Source organism: Suncus etruscus, chromosome 17 (genome assembly GCF_024139225.1).
Source record: "Suncus etruscus isolate mSunEtr1 chromosome 17, mSunEtr1.pri.cur, whole genome shotgun sequence".
NCBI classification, from domain to species: Eukaryota; Metazoa; Chordata; class Mammalia; order Eulipotyphla; family Soricidae; genus Suncus; species Suncus etruscus.
In genome coordinates, this window is record NC_064864.1 from 37,457,072 (window position 1) to 37,478,565 (window position 21,494).

Below are 21,494 nucleotides of genomic sequence, written 5' to 3' on the forward strand. Positions count from 1 at the left end.
TATTACTTCCAGATTGGTCTGTCTACAAACTAAGCTTGTTACTCTGCTCTTACTGATCATGGAGACTAGAAAGTCACATGATAATACTAAGACCTATAATTCATAGTGACATAAATATCAATCAACAACATAATTTTACTTTGTATTAGTTAACTAATGAGGCAAATTAGATGATAGGTTACTTCTGACTAATAATGCTGGATTTTTTTTTTTTTAGATTTTTTTTGGGGGGGTCACACCCGGTGATGCTCAAGGGTTTCTCCTGGCTATGTGCTCAGAAATCACTTCTGGATTGGGGGCTCAGATGGGACTCTAGGGAATCGAACCATGGTTCGTCCTGGGTCAGCCACGTGTAAGGCAAATGCCCTACCACTGAGCCATTGCTCTAACCCTGAGATTTTTAAAAATTTGTTGAAAAACTATGATTTACAAGGTTTTCATAATTCAGTGTTTTTTCACATTTACAAAGTTGTTCATGATTGAGTTTCAGTCATACAATGTACAACACCCTTCACCAGTGCATATTTCCCACCACCAATGTTCCCAGTTTCCCTTCTGTGCTCTTCTCTGCCTGCAGAGACATTTTCTTTCTCTCTCTCCCTCCCTATGTGTATATGTGTGTATACATATATATTTATATATGCGTATATAGATAGATATATGTTTATATCTATTCATATGACTTTTTATGTAATGCCTAATGTAGTGGGGCAGGTTAATGAGACATTGTTCATATTTTTCTGTATATTTATTTTAGTTCCAAATATGGCATGATACTTTAGGATGCCCTTTGTTCTTTGATTAGAAGAGTTTTCTCTCAGTCCAGTACTACTTGAATTTATTTCTCTGATTTGAAAAAAAAAAAAACCACAATGCTTATGATAGTTGAACACATTTGCATATATATAATTAGCCGGGATTAGTTTTCCTTGGGGAATGATAATAAGATCCTGAAATGAGAAAGAATAATGAAGAACTTGAAACATTCCCTGTTTACACTGAGCCTAAATGATAGTGATTAAGTCTTTAGCAAAGTTGATTGAAGGTCATTCGGGATCCTAAGTGAAACTTTGTTCTCACTTTATGAATATATTAACTTTCAACAAGTTTGTTTTTTACATCTCAATAGGTAATACACAGTGCTATGGTTAAGTTTATGTGTCATTGTGATTGCCCACAGCCCACAAGATACCAAACTGGACAGCCAATATGGCATGTATGCCAGAATATGTATGGACTTCAATTTGAATTGGCAGACTCAGTAAAGCAGATGGCCTCCCCAACCAGTGTGAGTGTTCTCTACAGGTTCTGAAGAGAACAAATGTGATAAGGAATTCTGCCTCTTTTATTGAGCAGAGTATCTCAGCTCTTCTTTTCCCTATCTCAGACTAAGGTGGATACATCTACTCCCCTCAAGGGATTTTGAACTTAGGCAGAGAGTTATGTTACTGACTTTCTGGATCTCTTTATCTTGCAGAAGGAAGAACTATCATTAATGAGTTTCCCCAACTAGTAGGAAAAACCAGCATTTCAATTCAGGTTATTTGTCTCCAGAGTCGACTTCATAATCACTATAGCTCTTAGGATTTAAAGTCAATGAACATGGAAAAACACAAAATTCTCACCCATGAAGGCTATTTGCAGTTAATTATGCAAGTAACAGAATAATGAGTAACCATGATACTGTACAAATTAGATGAAGGTACTCAGAAATATTGGTAAAATAAATGAATTTAAGAAATCTTTCCTGGACTGGAGAGATAGTACAGTGGGCAGGGCACTTGCTGTGCATGTGACTGACCTAGTTCAATCCCCAGTGCCCCAGAGCCTAGAGCCAGGAGTAAGCAGCATTGGATGTGCTCTCCAAACAAACTCTCTCCTAGTGTTTTGTTTTCTTTTTTTCATGAGCATTAACTATAGGTAATAAAATATTTAAAGGCTGGAATGATAGCACGGCATTTGCCTTGCACTTGCTGACCCAGATTCCATCCCTGATATCCCATATGGTCCCCTGAGACTTCCAGAAATGATTTATGAGCACAGAGCCAGGTGTAATCCCTGAACACTGATGGGTATGGCCCCCAAACAAAATAAATAAATAAATAATATAAAATAAAATAAAGTATATAGATAAAGAAATTTGGAGGCAGAGACTCTTGATAGGAGGCAAGCCTGCTTGTGAGCGTGTTCTGCCTTTGTCCTCTCTAAGCTTTCTCTCCCACCTGTGAATAGAGGTTAGGATACTTGTGTTTTTAAGGTTATTGAAGATACTTGAATAAAATAAGTTGCACAGATTTTATAAACAATCTGCTTCATAAATGGAAGAAAATCCACTTTCTTGAAAGAGACCTAGTGAAATGTGTATAGTCTTTATCCACATCAACCCATAAATCAAATCTGCACAAGTTCCCCTTTCCATTTTCTTCTCTCTTCCTTCGCTCTTTGAAAGTTCCTAAGGAGAGAACACTAGGCAGACAAAATAGCTACACATCATCAAAAACCCTAATGTTCCTTCATGCCTACTTTTGTCCTTGGCTTGTTAGAGGCTCATACATGCCAGTCTTACCCTTTGACATAAATGTCACTCATTTCCTCTCCTGTAATACTTTTCTCGTCCAAGATAACATCTTTGGTGTTCCAGATGATCACACGCAGATAGTATCTGCAAGAATCACATATTTTTATTGCAATCATTGTGATTTACAAAGTCCTTCATAGTTGGGTTTCAGATATACAATGAATCAGGGACAATCTTGACCTCCCTCCACCAATGTTCCCAGAGTGAATCCAATATCACCACTCTTTGCCCCTACAATCTAAACTCTTTGTTTAGATTGTTAAAGTTTGGGTCTCTTGATTCTGTTGACTTTGGCTTGGACATTTCTGTTCTTTTTTAACACCACTAATGCAGCTGAGACCACTTGGCCCCTGGCCCCCATCCTTTATATTTGTGTTTCTCCTCCACTCAATTTCTTTCCATCTCCTTGATATACTCTGGGGCCAAGGGTGTTTAAGACAACCTTATTTTAAATCATTGCATTTCTTCATGCACTTAGGAACCACATTATTAAGGTATATTTTCATCTAGTGCTGCACTGAGAACCCTGTCCAAGAGAAGAGTGTCTCCAATTTACTTACTTCTTGGCTTTACGAGGTGTGATGTTGAAGGGAGGGCCTGGTGGTCCTAAACTCTTGGGGAAAACATCCACCCACATCTGAAGTTTTCCCTAAACAAATGAAAGAAAAATGACATGATTAAAAATGGTAGTGACTTTAAACATATATAGCCTTTTATTTTTCTTTGGTGAATCTTTTTATTGAGTCTATTACTACAGGGAAAACAAAAAATGAAGACATGAAAACCAATATGCATCATAAGATTGTTGCTATTTTGGAGCAAAGAGCTTTGGCTATACCTAATGATACCCAGAGCTCACTCCTGGCTCTGTGTTCAGAATGGTTCCTGAGTAGTAATCAGGGAACCATATGTAATGCCAAGGATCAAACTCAGGACTCTGTATGCAAAGCATGTGCTCAATCTGTGGAACTCTCACTCTCTCTGGTGCATAATGTAAGTCTTACCAAGTGAATAAAATGAGGGGCTTCCCATCACTAATACAACCCCAATTACACACCCATTCCCAACTCTCTGATAACAAATTAAAGTCTGTTCCTCTACCCTCAGAACATCTCATGACCAATCTTGCCACCAAGAACAATCTCATGACATTCTATTATCTTACTTTGATCACTTTATCAGTCCCAATTTTGTAAAATTCAAGAGTTTCTGTACTCATCAAAATTATATAAAATGACATTTAATTTTGTAAAAGTAACTTACATTGTGATAATTTCAAAAGGACTATTCGAAGGCCAGAGCCATATTACAGTTGGCAAGGCTCTTCCCTGCACATGCTAACCTGGATTTGATTCGTGGCACCACATAGGGTCTCCTGAGCACTGTCATTAGTGATCCTTGAGCACAGAGCCATGAGCACCACTGAGTGTAACACAAAAATAAAACAAAAAATATGAAAAGACTATTCAAATTATGACCCTAATGTTGCTATTTCCAAAGGTGGAGAGCAGCTTGTTCTAGCTTACCAGTGTCCAGTTCTCAGAGGAGGACTGGAGAGGGGAGTTTCTGGGCTGATATGTGAACCATCATTATAGTGAGGCCCTACTTTGAGAGATCAGGCCCTTCTGACTTCAGTAGCCTGTTCAGACAAGCTTAGAATATCGTTAACAAACTGTGTCAACTATTTAAATTCCTGAAATCATCTGGGGATGTTCTGTACACAGACATGCAAGATATTGCCAAAAAAAACTACTAGACTGACTTTCAAATATGTTGTGAACAATATGAATTAAACTAAAAGGAATATATTTTACTTAAAAGAGATATATTTTTAAAAGCATTTTTTAAATTGTGATCTTGACTCTTTTCCAACTAACTTTGGGCTCAAGGTTCTACAATAGATCATGTACGCTGTGGAATATTCTGCATCTAGGTATCTAAGACCAGGTGCAGTATGTGTCAAATGAAATTTCTTGGGAATTTATTCAATTGAGGATTGGGAGGCAAAAAAGGAGGAGGAATAGTCTTTTGAGGGAGAAGGTTAAAATAAAGGAGAGAAGATATGAAAGTAAATAAGAAATCAAAGCAAGATTTAAGATAATCTAGCAAACCCACTTGAGAAAGTGTCTGTTAATTACTTCTCCCCAATTTTGGATGGGCTTAGATTTTTTTCTTGCTAAGTTTTACCGATAGCCCCTTATCTAATGAATATTGGGTGAATAGTTTCTCCCATTCTGTGCATTGCCTTTGTATCCTAGACACTATTTCCTTTGAAATACAGAAGCTTCTCAGTTTAATGTAGTCCCATTTGTTTGTCTTTGCTTTCACTTGCTTGGGCAATAATGGTTCACTTTTTTTTCTCCATCCCTGGTTCACTTTTGAAAATGCCTTTAGCTGTAATGTCATGGAGTGTTCTGCCTACATTTTCCTCTATGGATCTTATGGGTTCAGGTCTGATATCAAAGTCTTTAATCCATTTTAATTTGACTATTGTGCACACTATTTTAAATAGAGACCTGAGTTTGATTTTTTGCATGTAGCTGACCGGTTTTCTCAACATCACTTTCCTTGCTTCACTTTGTATTTTTACTCCGTTATCAAAGATTGCTTGTATACTTGTGGGTTGGTCCATCTCAGAATATTCAAGTCTACTGCACTGATCTTATGGTTTGTTTTTATTCCAGTACCATGCTGTTTTAATGACTACTGCTTTATAGCACAGTTTAAGGTTTAGGAAAGTGATTCCTCCCATGTTCTTCTTCTGAAGGATTGCTTTAACTATTTGTAGACATTTATTGTTCCATATGAGTTTTAGGAAAATTTTTGAACCACTTTGAAAAATGTCATGGGATTGCATTAAATTTGTAAAGTGCTTTGGGAAGTATTGACATTTTAATATTAATTCTCCCAATCCATGAGCAGGGTATGTGTTTCCATTTCCTCATGTCAACTTTTATTTATTTATTTATTTATTTATTTAAATTTTTAAAACAAAAAAAATTTTTTTTTAATTTAACGGGAAGTGACACCACCAGCTACACACACCTCCTCTGCTGCGTCAGAGGAACCCCGGCCTCAGAGAAGAGAGCGAGGACGGGCCGGATTCCGCACCCCTGCGCCCACCCACGACACACCTGGTGCGGGGAGAAGCGAGGGACCTGCTGGCAGAGCGAGAAGATTGGTCCCATTTGCCATGAATGTCCCTCCCTCGTCTGGTGCGGCTTAGGCCCGGCCCAGGAGAGCGCGACACCATCTGATCGATCAACTTTTATTTCTTGAAGCAGTGTTTTTTAGTTTTCTTATGTAGGTCTTTAACCTCTTTAGCTAGATTGATTCCAAGATACTTGATTTTATGAAGCATAATTGTGAATGGGATTATTTTTAATATCATTTTAATCTTTATTTGTGTCTAGAAAAGCTAAATTCCACCTTACGATACTAGTCTTTAGGATTTTCTAGACACAGTATTATGTCATTTGCAAACAGTGAGAGCTTCACTTCTTCCTTTCCTATGAAGATGCCCTTGATGTCTTTTTCTTGCTATGGCAAGTACTTCCAGTACTATATTGAATAGAAATGATGAGAGTGGGCAACCGTGCCTTGTGCCAAATCTTAAAGGAAAGGCTTTTAATTTTTTCCCAATGAAAATGATGCTTGCAATGGGTTTGTGATAAATGAATTTGACAATATTGAGCAAAATTCCTTCAATTCTCATCTTGTTGAGAGTTTTTTTTTTTTATCATGAACAAGTGCTAGAACTTGTCAAATGATTTCTCAGCATCTATTGGTCATATGTTTTTATTTTTCCTTTATTGATATTGTGTATTATATTGATTGACTTGAATATATTAAACCAAACTTGCATCCCTAGAATGAATTCTACTTGGTCATGGTGTATAAACTTAGTGAATTCTTGGATTCTATTCGCTAGTATTTTATTTGTTTGTTGGTTTTAGTTTTTGGGCCACACACCGGTGATGCTCGGGGTTACTCCTGGCTATGCGCTCAAAAATTGCTCCTGGCTTGGGGGACTATATGGGATGTCGGAGGATCGAACTGTGGTCCATCCTAGGCTAGTGTGAGCAAGGCAGACACCTTACTGCTTGTGCCACTGCTCCGGCCCTATTTGCTAGTATTCTGTTGAAGATTTTTGCATCTCTATTCATCAAGGATATGAGCCTATAATTCTCTCTCTTTTTTGGGGGGTCACACCCAGCGACCCTCGGGAGTTATTCCTGCTTTGTGCTCAGAAATTGCTTCTGGCAGGCACGGGGGACCTGATGGGATGCAGGGGTTAGAACCACCATTTATCCTTGATTGGCTGTATGCAAGGCAAACTCTACTTCTGTGTTCTCTCTGGCTCCTAATTCTCTCCCTTTTTTTAATGGTGTCTTTGTCTGTTTTTTGTATGAGTATGATGTTAGCTTTATAGAAATACTATTTGGGAAGCTTTCTTTTTCTTCAATTTCCCTAAAGAGCTTGAAAAGGATTGGCAGTAGATCTTCTTAAAGGTTTGAAAGAATTCACTAGGGAATGCATCTGAGCCTAAGCTTTTGTTTTTAGGAAGACTTTTGATGACCATTTCAATATTCTTAATTGTGACAGGTCTGTTCAGGTAACCCAGTTTATCTTGATTCAACCTTGGGAAGTTATATGAGTTCAATAATTAATCCATTTCTTCCAAATTCTCTTGTTTTGTGGCATAAAGATTCTCAAAGTAATCTTTGATCACCCTTTGCATTTCTCTAGTTTCTGGAGTGACATCTCCTTTTCAGTTTTTATTCTGTTTATCAAGTTTTTTCTCTCTCCTTGTCTTTTTTTTTTCTTTCTTTTCTTTTCTTTTTTTTTTTTTTGTGGTTTTTGGGTCACACCCGGCAGTGCTCAGGGGTTATTTCTGGCTCCAGGCTCAGAAATTGCTCCTGGCAGGCACAGAGGACCATATGGGGCGCCGGGATTCGAACCGATGACCTCCTGCATGAAAGGCAAACGCCTTACCTCCATGCTATCTCTCCGGCCCCCTCTCTCCTTTTCTTTTGAGTCTTGCTAAGAGTTTATCCATCTTTTTTATTTTTTCAAAGAATCAACTCTTGCTTTTATTGATTTTTTTTGGATTTTTTTTTTTTTTTTGCAATTTCTGGTTTGTTAATTTCTGCTCTAAGTTTTATTATTTCCTTTCACATGCCTACTTTCAACTCATTTTGTTGCTCATTTTCCAAGTTCCGAAGTTGTGCCATTAAGTTATTTATGTAGTACTTTCTGATGAATGATTGCACAGCTGTAAATTTTCCTTTTAATGCCACTTTTGCTGTGTCTGACACATTCTGATAATTCATGTCTTCATTCTCATTTGCTTCCAAAAATCTTTTGATTTCCTCTTTAACTTTGTCTCTGACTTACTGGTTGTTCAGTCGTGAGCTGTTTAATTTCCAGGTGTTAAAGTTATTTCTCCATGTCTATTTGTAATTCACTTCTATTTTAGTGCACATAGTCTGAGAAGATAGTAGAAATAATTTCTATCCTCTTGATTTTATATTATCTCTCTCTCTAATACTCTATATATACATATTAACTATATGTATACTTATATATAAATAAGTATACTTATATATAAGTTTTTATATATAAGTTTATATACACATACATACTACATGTATGTATATGGTGGGTTCTACATTGTTTCCCCATTGTGACCTTTGCAGTGTGGTGATTTTTACATGTTGTGCTGGGGTTCATTGACTAGAAGAAATGTGCTGTTATTGTTGCACTGTCTAACCAGGTCTGTGCTTGTGGAAGGGCATGTTTGCCTTGCAGCTACTCATGGGGCTAGACTAGGTCACCATGTTGTGTTGGTCTCACTGGGTCCTGAGTGGCTGACAATGGCATGCTTGTTTCATGGACTTACATAATTTTGAGCAAAATTTCTTAGAGTATGACTTTCTAGCCATCTGATTCAGAAAAACTTTTTCCTGGTTCTTATTAAAATTCATATTTTTGTGACAGGAGAGATAGTATGGGAGTTAAAGCACTTGCTTCATATGCTGCTAACCTTGTTAGATGCCCAGAACTGCAAAAGATCTCCCTAGTGCCACCAAGATCTTGAGCACAATACCATCAATAATCTAAGTACCACTAGCAATCCCTGTGCACAGAGCCAGGAGTAAGCCATCAGTGCCACCATACAATCAAATAAATAAAATTTACTTTTCTGGTGCAGCCTGGAGTATCCTCTGTAATAAGCTTCCCTGTGGATTGTTCTTTTTTTTTTTTTTTTTTTTTTTTGGTTTTTGGGCCACACCCAGCATTGCTCAGGGGTTACTCCTGGCTGTCTGCTTAGAAATAGCTCCTGGCAGGCACGGGGGACCATATGGGACACCGGGATTCGAACCAACCACCTTTGGTCCTGGATCAGCTGCTTGCAAGCCAAACGCCGCTGTGCTATCTCTCCGGGCCCCCCTGTGGATTGTTCTACCACTTGCCATGTGTCTCTTCATTCTCTGGGCGCCATTTCTTAGCTTATGATCTTTCCCATCTCTTCCACATAGTTCTTAAGATGCTCTCTTGAGCACCGTGTCCTTGCTTTTTCCTTGACTCTTTGATTAAGAGCAATTTCCCTGTCCCTGTCTCCTGGATACAGCTGAGTTGCCTGGTTGGAAATCAATGGTCCTTTCCACAAATTAATATCAATGTTATAAATTAGCCTTGTTTGCAGTATTCTATAGACAAAGGAATCACAGTAAGAGAACAGAGTAAAGAGACTCATAGTATGAAATGGAAGAGATAGGGAGATAGACTGGTTTAAGCCTATCCTGAATGCTAGTCATTCTGTTTTTGATTTTAGTGAATTGCCTGAAAATTGTGGTAATAACTTTTCTTTGGAAATGAAGTTAATTTGAATATAATTTTTGTTTCTTAAATATCTAAAAGTTTTCCAAAGAGATAAAAAGACAGATTCATGTCAGTTATTACAGCTACTGGGATTGGGGTGTGGGTGCTGTATTGTCAAAGATGAAGAGGTTCTTTGTCTCTTGTTTTCAGTCTGGTTGAAGGTGTTCACACAACTTGTTAAGATGTGGACAGAAATCGATAGTGGCACTGGGGGTCTCAGAGTGCAGAGTTATTAGGCTCATGATTTGCACATTGGCAGACGTGGGATTTGAACTTGTGTAAGGCAGGTGTTTTAGTCAGGCCCTTCAGGCCCTGGTGGGCAGTCTTTACCTGAGAGATGTTGGGCTGAAAAGTACTGTGTAAAACTCGTGTTTCCACATGTTCAGGAACCAGGCCCTGAGTCCTGAGGATATGAAGGGCAAGACGCTCATCAGGGGGTCCCAGGTGCTGGTGCAGAATTTTGTTGGCTTCTGTAATCAAAAGTGGTACAGATAAGAATGGGCATTGAGAATAGATGAGGGGGCTTGGATTTCATCTCAGACTTTGCCAAATCAGCTAGGATGCAAACTTTGGGAAGGTATTGATAGAAATAGCTTCTGACCAAGGGCCCTACTTCACCAGGCTCCACCAATAGCAAAAGAATCAATAGCAGAACACACCAAAATGTGTAAATGAGGGGCCGGAGAGATAGCATGGAGGTAAGGCGTTTGCCTTTCATGCAGGAGGTCATCGGTTCGAATCCCGGCGCCCCATATGGTCCCCTGTGCCTGCCAGGAGCAATTTCTGAGCCTGGAGCCAGGAATAACCCCTGAGCACTGCCAGGTGTGACCCAAAAACCAAAAAAAAAAAAAATGTGTAAATGAGAGTGGTCCATGGTTACTTTTGTGAGAGAGGCGCTGGACAGAGCGTTTCCCAGGTTATCTGCAATTTGGTGAGTCCTACAACCACTTAGTCTAGAATGCAATGCAAATAATAAGTGGCATCTGTTACTTTTAGACCCTTTGAGATGTTCTTAGTGCAGAAGCAAACAGCAAATTTAGATGTTTGAGCTGATGAATGTCAAGAAAAGAAGGGCCTAAGTCTTTGCAGCAATGTTCACATCTGTGTCTTAGTTCCACCTTCTTATATATCCTTTGTGTCCTTGAAGAACAATCTCACTGCCATTCCCTCTGAATGTCCCATGTTCCTTCAAATATGGTATCCCATGGGCTAGAGATAGTAAACCCTGAGCATCATCCTTCCCCCAAAGAAACCTCAAACAAACAAACAAAATAAACAACAACAACAACAACCCTCCAAAACAATTCCACCGGAGCTCTTCTGTTCATTAAACTGATTTCAGTCTTGTCTATCATGTAGTTAGCTATTTCTGTGTCAGGACAGGCAGTGTTAAAAATGGTGATTTAGAAGAGATCAAGACCCCAACCTCAGACAGAAGTAAGATGTGAAGTTAGTATCGCTTTTAAATGAGCCTTTTCATATCTCTGAACCTTGTCAGAAACACATAGGAGAGTAGTGAAAAGAGTAAGAAGATGAACTCTTACATGATTCAGAGCTTTTGAGCTGATAATGACTTACATGGAAATTAGTTCATTGCTAGAAAATTGTGTTCACAGCTCCAAAATCTGGACTGAAAGATGTCAAGAAAAATGTAAGACAGACAAGAAAATGTGTCCATTTGGCATTTGACAACAGTAAATCTGTTATTCTACGGCTTTTGTCAGAAGCTCATGCTTGCAGAGCTTGTGGTATAATTTTTTTTTTTGGGCCACACCCGTTTGATGCTCAGGGGTTACTCCTGGCTAAGTGCTCAGAAATCACCCCTGGCTTGGGGGGGGACCATATGGGACGCGAACCGCGGTCCTTCCTTGGGATTGAACCGAGATCCTTCCTTGGCTAGCGCTTGCAAGGCAGACACCTTACCTCTAGCGCCACCTCTCCGGCCCCACTTGTGGTGTAATTTTGGCATTGCTCTGTTCACTTCTCACTGCCCCTAAAGTAAGCCCAGTACTGAGAATGCATGGTTCTGCCTGGCAATTCTTGACAATATGCTCACCAAATTCATCCAAACTGTATTCTCGTCCCCCGTATCTGATTTGACATCCATCTTCACTCAGGATGGGCGGTGGGAAGCCTTTATATCTAGCTACATTTTGTAGCAACTGCGTGGGTCTCGACTGATCTCGCCAGGTATTTATTCCAGAACTGTGAATGACACACCACACCTAGAGTTACTGCAAGGAATCCTGCTTTGCTTCAGAGTCACACGCACATAATACTTCTAGGGGTTCCCATGTTACATGGAAGGGGAAGACCATGTGCTTCACACTTTGACTTTTACCTAGAAATCTATTTCAGAGATCTAAGACCCACATCTTTGTGCCAGTCAATTCCATTGTTTCCCTTTTATTTTTCTTTCTGCAAAAAACTGAGTGTGAGGGGCTGGAGCAATAGCACAGTGGGTAGGGAATTTGCCTTGTATACAGCCAATCTGGGTTCAATCTCTGGCATCCCATATGGTCCTCCAAGCACTGCCAGGAATGACCCTTGATTGTAGAACCAGGAGTAATCCCTGAACACCACTGGGTATGGGCCAAAAACACCACCACCAACAAAAAAGCAACAGACCCCTGAGTTTGAGATTATCAGAAGCATAATTGTATATGTATAAACCATCACTGTCAGCCATGTCTCATTAGATGCTATATAAAAATGGCATGTACCACTCTGGGAAAGAGGAATGTCAGAAAAGGAATGGATCTGGGGAATTGCTACTTTTAAAGGTCAGATAATTTCTGCTATCAAACACTGTCCATCCCTGACCCTGGCTTTGGAGGAGGGTGCTCAGAGAACAAAATGGGGTGGTATGCAGGAACTGGCTCTGAACTCTGTTATCTCCACCATCCCTTCAGAACACTGCACTACTTCAGGGTCAAAGGCTTATACCAATGACAATGTGAATGGCACCTCTAGGAGCTGGGTAAAGTTAACATCATAATTCTCTTAAAATAATTCTATTGGCCCTAAGGTATCCAATCAAAGCTTTGTAGATTCATGCAACAAAGGAATCTACTTTCATTGCCAGAACAACTTACACACAATATTGCTCAGGTATGCCACAGTGGGACCCAAAGCGAGAAAGGAAACGGTTTTCCAGATCGATAGTTGTTTCTCCCACTTTTTCATCTCGGGTGAAGGTATCATAATCATAGACAGAAATTTTCAGGTCTTTTTCTTGAGGTAAGTAGCAGGTCAGTTCATACATTCTAAATAAACAAATGCATAATTAGCTTCTCCATTTTTCGGTCCACCCCTGACTTCTCACAAATCCCAATGCTCTGTGCCTAGAATCCCCAAGTAGGGCTCTGGCTCCAGGGGGGGTGGGTGGTGGTGGTGGTGGTGGGATGGTAGTGGTGGTGCAGGAAGCTGGTCTGACTAGAACAAGTAGAATGCACATAAGGAGATGACATGCATGCCTAGAAGCTGGGGAGGGGGCTGAAGAGAGAGTGAGTGAGAGAGAGAAGAGAAAGAAAGAGAGAGAAGAGATTGTTAAGGCATGAATTTTCTATGATGGAGTAGTGCTGGAGGTCTCCAAGCACATTTAGGGTGACCACTGTTTCCTGGCCTCAGCAGTATCACATCCTTGAGACCCTTGTATAGAACTGTTAGCTAAGAGTCCTAGTAGGGGCCTGTGGGCTCTTTGAACACTGCTGGGAGGGTGCCCAACAACAACAACAACAACAACAAACATGCACAATAAAAGAAAATTCCCAGTTTGCTCCCTAGCTCTGCAGCTTACTAGTGTGAGAAGTTACTCCAGTTCTAGGTCATTTACTTAAGCACTCTGTACTCAATAATTTCATCTGTAAAGTGATGATATTCTTACCTAGCCTCCCTGTTCTTATACTATCCAAGTGAAGAATTATTTAGAAAAGATTTTGCATGAGTATATATATATCTTGTTTTATTTTGGGGCCACATCTAATTGTGCTCAGGGCTTACTCTTTGTCTGTGTTCAAGGATCATTCCTGAAGGAACTTGGTGGGCCATCTGAGGTGTCAGGGATCAAGCCTGGTTGGCTGTGTGCAAAGCAAATGCCCTGCCTGCTGTACTATCACTCTGGTCCTGCATAGCTTGTTTTTGGTTGTTTGTTTTGTATTTGTTTGCTAGTTTTTCATCATAGTTGTGGCAGCGGTGGTGGAAGTGTTTAGGGCCTACTCAACTAGAGTTTAGTGCTGTGATCAAACCCAGGGCCCATACCAGTAATGCATGGGTTTTACTATAACTACATTCCTGGCCGTGGTATATCGCTTGAATCCCAGTAGCTGTAATAATCACTATAATTATTATTAATATAATATTGGACATTAGTATCACAACAAGAAAGAACTGAACAGTGTAAGCTTAGATGGATTTGGCTATGTATGCATTTTCACTGCAGTCCAGAATCCAAGGTAGATAGATACTTAGATTAAAAAATAGAGAGGCTTGTTTGATGCCTCTTTCCTCCTTGCACATTTGTGTGCCCTGAATTCTTGCCTCAATAGCTGAGTATTAGAGCATAAAAGTATATGTCAATGGAACTCTGGGGAAAATAATTTCAGGTTGTTGACTCCAGCAATGTCTTTAGGGTGTTACAACCAGACTGGAGCCTGCAGGAGAGAGTTATACAAGAAAAGGTTTCTGAGGCTGGAGTACTCCTGAGGTCTTATACCTACATATGCCCTGTAACCGCAAAATTTCCTGACTGGATTCCAAGGGTCAGGCCATAGGCCCTATTTTCTTTTCAGTAAAAGAACTCTTTGGTCAGATAGGGTTGAGAACCACTTTTTTTAATTTTTTTTTTTTTGGGGGGGTCACACCCGGCAGTGCTCAGGGGTTATTCCTGGCTCCAGGCTCAGAAATTGCTCCTGGCAGGCACGGGGGACCATATGGGACGCCGGGATTCGAACCGATGACCTCCTGCATGAAAGGCAAACGCTTTACCTCCATGCTATCTCTCCGGCCCCTGAGAACCACTTTTGATGAGTTACTCTGTGCCTAGTTGGCTCTGAGTTCTCTTTGAATACCAGGTCTGGGTTTGCTGAAGGAATCCTTTCATTCTTGGAGGGTTAAGGACCATCCTATGGAATGCATCATGCTGAATGTGATAGGATGGGGAAGGGGTGGCATGATGCTGACAGGAAATATACTGAGGGGAGGGTGCTTCTGCCTGAACTCTAGTCCCAGAGTCCCTGAAAGTCTCAAAAATACCCCCTAACACCTAGACCAGGGACTGGAACTCTGCTGTGTGAGGACCTGCAGAGCTGAGAACTCTACAGCTCCCAAGCCTCTTTCCTGCCTTGGGGAGTGTGTACAGCGCCAGAGAAGGATTGGCTGAGGGGAGCCCCACAGCATCCTTTCCTCCTGGGGTGGCTCCAAGCAAGACTTTTCCTGTCACTTAATTAGGCCTCTACTTAGCTCCTCTGAGAGGAGCAATTCAGACAGGGCTGGCTTTCTCCCCTAAAAGCTGCTTTCCTGGCTTCCCTGCATCTCCCTGGGAGCCCTTCTTCCTGCCCTGCATGCCTTTTCCTGTCTAGACCTCAGGGCTGGATCAGCACAAGAAAAGGAAAACGATCAGATTGCCTAGCCAGAGGATTACTTCCCTTCCCGCCTTGCACATGGCCTCAGGCTGTGCAGTGCAGATGGAGGTGTGTGTATGGGAGTGTGGCTGAGTCTGTGTGCCTGCATGCTATGTAACTGTGTGGATGTATGTAACTGTGGATGCGTGAGTGTAAATGTGAGTATAGCTGTGTAAGAATGGATGTGTGAGTGTGTGGTGTGTGTGGATGTGAGTTGTGTGTGTGTGTAAAATATATGTGGATCTATCAGTATGTGAACATGTGTGACTATGCAGGTGGTGTACACTCATAAGTATATAAGTGTGTGTAAGCATGTCAATATGTGAGCATATCTGTAAGTATGTGTGGGAGTGTGTGGGTGTATGTGTGTGTAATGCTGAGTATATATGTGAGTATATATGTAGGCGGGTGTTTGTATGTATGTCTTTGTGGCAGTGGCTGTATGTTGATGTAGGTGTTGTGTGAATGTGATTGTGATACAGCACAATGATGACACATCAACTATGAAAGACGTGTGTGTGTTTGCACGTGCATGCACACAAAAGGGAGAAAGAAGTGTGAGGACACATACCAATGAATAAGCATAAGGAAGAAGAGAAGGGATAGGATGGTAAAGTAAAAAATTGGAATACTGGTCATAAGGGAGAAAAAGACAAAATGTTCTCTCTCAAGGGCAAGATTCTGGCAAAATGATGCTCTTCACAAATGTTCTGTACAAAGATCATTTTTATCCAGGTTAGGGATTTGCCACAACTATGAAGCATTACTCCAAGGTGGTGGAAAATCCTGGGGTGTGGAGTCAGGAATGTCTTAATACTTCTTGGCTATCTTATACAGTCCTCATACAGGGCTCAGCAGCCTCAGTGCCCTGTTTCTCTGGCCTGAAAGTGGGACTTCTAATCTGTGCCCTGCCTGGAGAAAAGATTTAACAGATAAAAAATCCAATAAATTTTTGGAGCTGCCCTGGGGCAGTGTAGAAACCACTGGCTGGCCTGCTCTGAATCCTTGATTCTGCTTCTTACTAGCTGGGTATGTCAGGCATCAATTCTTTTTGTACTGCAGTTTCTTCTGTTATGAAATTAGGCCATGTCAGCCCTTTAAATGGCTCAGCACAGAGCCTGCACACAGTGAAAGCTCGTCTAATAGCAACCTTGATGCAATATATAGTCTTTGTAGAGATCACATAGATTTTCCTGGTTCTTGAGAAGGTTTAGATGAGATCAGTCTCAGTCTCTGAAAACAACCTACAGTGACAACTGTGAAGAATTCACTTCTTGAAGAAGTCACGAAGTTTCAAGAAGACAGTTTCAAGACAGAAGGTAAAAGGTGTTTTGATTTCCTCATTTGTTGCCTCCTTAGTTTTGATAAAGAGTCAATGATTCCTTCACTAACTTGAAATGATACAATCAAAATAACTCAGAAAACAGAGCCCAAACTGGATCTGACAGTGAGACTCAACATGTCACTACAGGTAAGTCACTACCCTAACCTTCTTGGCAAGAACCAAGAAACTTTGGGGACTCATGGCTTTTATGACCCCATCATCATCATCATCATCTCTCTCTCTCTCTCTCTCTCTCTCTCTCTCTCTCTCTCTCTTTTGGAAAGGGACAAGTTAAGGGCACACACCTAGAGGTGCTTAGGGGCTCTGTGTAATTCTGTGCTCAGTGGCAACCTCTGAAAGTGGTTGGGGACCAACCATATGTATTGCTGGAGATTCAAAACAGGGCACCCCAGCATCTATGTAACCCTGTCATGACTGTCTCTGTGTCTCATGTCTCCAGGCAGATCTCTTTCAATAAGTTGTACACAACTTGATTGATTTTGCTTTCCTCATGGTACTTTTCAACTTTCCTGATATTCATTCCTGCTTTCCTGTATACTGCTTAACAGACCTGCTCCACTGATGAGACTATAGATCAGGTTAATAGTCATAGTTTGAGTTCTGGGAATAGTGTATGGTCCATAGTACATTTTATTTTCTCTCTCTCTCTCTCTCTCTCTCTCTCTCTCTCTCTCTCTCTCTCTCTCTCTCTCACACACACACACACACACACACTCTCTCTCTCTCTCTCATACACACACACTCTCTCTCATACTCTCTCTCTCTTTCCTTAAAGATATGAAGGACAGAAGACAACCCTTGCTTGCTGTGCAGTACCTTCCGAAAACTGGGTTGAGAGTGTTGGGGACGTAGTTGTCCCGATCTTCAATGACTTTTTTCCCCAGGGTTATTTTTATATAAGGGTCACACTGTGGGTCAAAACAGAGAGAAGCTATGTCATCATGAGATACAGGTTTATGTGAATTTCTGAGTAAGACTCACTGTGCCTCCATGCCCTCTCCCATCTGATGAGTAGGTGACAGCCATGACATCCAGGGCTGCAGGAGGGGTCTGAGCCATGTATCCCAGAGTGGCACACAGCCAATGTAAGGTTGAGGCTATGTGGGGCAGAGTTGAGCCACAGGACCAAGTGTCCTCTGAGGTCACTGTAAAAGGAGAAGGCCCAAAGAGGACTCAAAGCCCCTCAAGCTCTTAGATTAATCCCAGTTGGGACAATTCTCCTGAATACATTGTTTTGATAGAATATCTTTCCCCTAGTGAGATAACAGACGCCCAAAAAGAAAGAACATGACAATTATCCTGGCAGATGACTGTAATTATCTAGCTACAGGAGAAGGCCCCACACCCAAACTCTTACCAGGCCATTGTTGTCCTGGGGCTGGAGTGCTAAGCCTCGAACAATGTAAATCCTAACTGTGCATTCCTGTGGGATGCTGTCAGGTAATTCCCGAAACTGCCTGGGAGGGGCTGGCACAGTGGGGTCATCCGACAGTGGGTAGATTCTAAAGGAGCCCTAAAAGAGAGATACACAGATAAACTCATCCATTTTTGCCCATTTCCAATAGGAAGATAAAATTATAATAAAATAGTTACTATTTAGTGTGATAGGCTGCAAGAGAGAAGAAAGGACAAGGCAGAAACTGGGAAACAGTCAAAGAGGTGGAAGTAGCTTGGACTGATATGATGGCAAAGGAGGTGGTCACAGAAACTGCATACATATATTTTGAAGATAAGAAGAAATGTGGTTATTTTTAAAGAACCATAAAGTACTAAATTTATCTTCTTTTTTTTTTTTTTTTTTTTCAGATAACTCCTTTAAACACTGTCCTGCTCTAGACTAAAGAGATCATCTGGAGTACATGCTTAGTATGCAGGGGATTTGAGTCAGTACATGGCATCCCTGACCACTGCTGGCTTTAGTCCCAAGCCTCCCCCCAGGAGCAGGGAGATGGTATGGCTGTATACTCAGGCCAGGATTTACCCAGGGTTACATTTCCTGCTTTTCTGCACCACATGGTGCCTCAAGCATAATGGAGGGACCCTCAATGCAGTTTGGGGATCCTTAAGCACTCAATGTGACCCTGAAACTCTCAGCATAGCCAGAGTATCCTGGGTAATCTTCAGCCCCACAGAATCCACACATTGCATCTTGGGTATTCACATTAAATCCTGTTGGCTAAGGGGCCTGCTGGCATTTCTTGGAAGTCTCCTTTCCTCAAACAAAACAAAACAAAACAAAAGCCCAAACAACAGAAACCCTCCCAAACACTGTTGTTCCAGTTAAACTACAGTTTGTTCCTTAAGTCTCAGGCGAAAGGCGTCACTTCTCTCAGAAAATCACTAGACTGCCCCTCATTCTTTTCTCATTCTACCGTCTCAGTCCCAAGTAAGCGAATGACCTAAGATCTCTCCCACCACAAACTTCTTGAGAGTGAGACTGATGTCCTGTTCTTTACTCTACTTCTAGAACTGCAATGGAGCAGGGGCTCAAAGTGTTTTTGGGAGGGAAACAGCAGGCCAGCTGAAGAGGCCATATCCTTAGTCTTGAAAGTAGTTTAAGCAGAGGAGAAAGAACAGCCTGGATCTCAGTTGAAGAGACATCTTTTCATCAAAGGCTCAGGAAATACCCCCTAGGCCCCAGGAAGTGAAAGTCAAAAATGAATTCAAGGAACCTTGCCTTCAGGGAAATAAAGTAGGTTTGACCCTTGGGTTACTGATGGCTGGGTGAGGACATAATGAGAACCATCATGAGACCATGTGCAGGGTTTTATCCTCTGACCCATGAACACAGTCTGCTTTTGATAAGAGTTTAAGAAGTAGGAGTCCATCTGCCATAAATTTTAAAGCTGTAAACAGAGAAAAAGGATCATGGGGAAAGCGGAGACTTTTCTGGGAATGTGCTTTAATAGCAGCCAGAATCTAGACAAGTAAGAGCCTTTCATGGGTGTGAGTCACTGGGTCAGAAGCAGGAAGGGAACTACTCACATAGAACATGACATCCAAGCTGATGATTAAATGAATGAGGAGACATTGGACAGCCCACAGACATGGAAGGGAGGAAGGACATAAAGAAAGGAAGAAGAACCTGTCCCAAGACTCCAAGTTGTGAGAGTTCAAGGTGTGTTTGTGGCTTGGGAGAGGTTGTCCAAGTAGGCATGGTGGGGCATGGGAGACAGGCAACTTGTGAAAGGCTGGCTCCACCTTGGGAAGGAGTTGAGACTTGATCTGGTGGAAACCCAATGATGCCTTTAAGAACTCAAGAACCATAATTAGGGTGAGTTCCAAGTGGAGTGGACTAGGGCCTGGAGGAGAGGGATAGCAGGGTCATCATCAAGTGTTGAGTCAATGGTCTTGCTAAAAGCCTGGGGTGGGGGCAGTGGAGACAGAAAGGAGAGACTTGGAGAGGCTGAAGCAATAGGATTCAAGAGTGACTGGCTGAGCACATCCTGAGATAGGATGTTTTTTCACCCTGTCTCATTGTCCTTTGCTGGTTAACATCTTAAGATACCCTTAAAACATCCAGATAGGGCTGGGAAGTGAACTAGGCAGGGGTCTCAAACTTAATTTACCTGGGGGCCGCAGGATGCAAAGTCGGGGTGATCCTTGAGTGCAAAGTCAGTAGTAAGCCTTGAACATTGGGGGGTGTGACCCAAACTACTAAAACAAAACAAAACAAAAAAAGATTCCTCTAGGGCAGGGCCACAAAATGTTGTACCAAGGGTCGTTTGCGGCCCGCAGGCCACCAGTTAGAGACCCCTGCTAAAGTAAATAAAGCAAATGCTTTAGTGCCTGTACCATCTCTCTGATTAAAGGTAGATTTTAAGCAGGGCACACATACACACATTATACTCACTTTAAATTCTCCTACTACAGAAGGATCGTCATTGTCCTCTGCTTTGCCTCGATATAACTTGAAAGTATCCGAGAAGTCTGTCAGGCCCTCAAATTCTGCTACATCTTCAAGTTCACAATCATATACCTGAAAGCCATAATAGATGTTTAATTTCTCATCGAATGCAGGTGGAGTAAGAATTCCAACACTGATAACACCAAATGGGCATAAGAACATGTACCTGTTGAAAAACACACCACTTTAAGAAGTGAAAAATGCACTTATTCTACAATCCAGAATTTGATAGAAATGTCCATTTGCTATAACTTGCTTGGGGTGCATGCAAATTAAATTTTAACAAAAACTAGAAGAGAAGGAGGTTGGGGGTGAAGGTGAAAAAGAGAAGAAAGGAGAAATGGAAGAAAAATAACATAAAAGGAGGGAAAGAGGAAGGATGGACTGCCTATCTGATTTCTTTGATTATTTTCCTAAATTAGTGTTTCTCTACAAACTGGTGTTTCTTAAATCATCTTAAAACTTCTTGTTGTAAAAAGTGTTTCTTAAGCTTCACTGAGATGTGGTGACAATAACATGAAAAAATTTGAGTTTCTGTGCACACCTGTGTTGTCAGCACTTGCATATGGTGTCTATATGCACATATTGGCCTTTTATCATTTCTTGAGCTATGTAATTTCATTCTTTTATACTGGGGCATGTAGGAGGCTCTTTCTGTCTTTGGAGAATCCTTCACTCTCCCTTAAGCATGCTACTCTTTCTCTTGCTTATTTATTCTCTCCCTCCCTTTCTTCAGCACCTCCAAAGAAAACACATTTCACTTCAAAAATATAATCTGAGTTTTTTTCATTTTGATAGAGTAAATCATTGTGACGGATTCCTTATTTTAGAATATTTTTCCTTTTGACACATTTTTTTTAAAAACTGTAATATTTACTTTTACTTGAACGAATTATAGTCTGAAATATTGAATGAAGGACTGGAAAATTTAGAATACTAATGGATACCCTGCCTGACTTTCTCAAGAGCTTATCTACCTTTCCACCTTTCTTATCTACCTTATCTACCATGTGACCATGGTTGTGATTTTATGCTGCAACATAATAAAAAATAACATGAAACATGATAATCAGCTTTTTAGCTGATGGACTGAATAAAAAAATTAATTTATTCTGTCTTAAGAGCGCTAGAACTTTAGGGAGCTTTGGATCAAAGTAG

At 40.9% G+C, this 21,494-nt stretch overlaps 1 protein-coding gene across 1 annotated transcript in view; it reads right to left on the reverse strand.

Annotated features, from left to right (window-relative positions):
- Positions 1–21,494, reverse strand: part of MYOF (myoferlin) — a 182,985-nt gene that overhangs the window by 13,090 nt on the left and 148,401 nt on the right. The window contains exons 41-48 of the mRNA XM_049764380.1: positions 20,283–20,408; positions 17,787–17,942; positions 17,246–17,337; positions 12,559–12,729; positions 11,520–11,668; positions 9,794–9,933; positions 3,139–3,227; positions 2,567–2,662 (exon numbers count right to left, since the gene is read on the reverse strand). Of these exons, the coding sequence (XP_049620337.1) occupies positions 2,567–2,662; positions 3,139–3,227; positions 9,794–9,933; positions 11,520–11,668; positions 12,559–12,729; positions 17,246–17,337; positions 17,787–17,942; positions 20,283–20,408 (1,019 nt within the window). The remainder of the gene's footprint in view (positions 1–2,566; positions 2,663–3,138; positions 3,228–9,793; positions 9,934–11,519; positions 11,669–12,558; positions 12,730–17,245; positions 17,338–17,786; positions 17,943–20,282; positions 20,409–21,494) is intronic.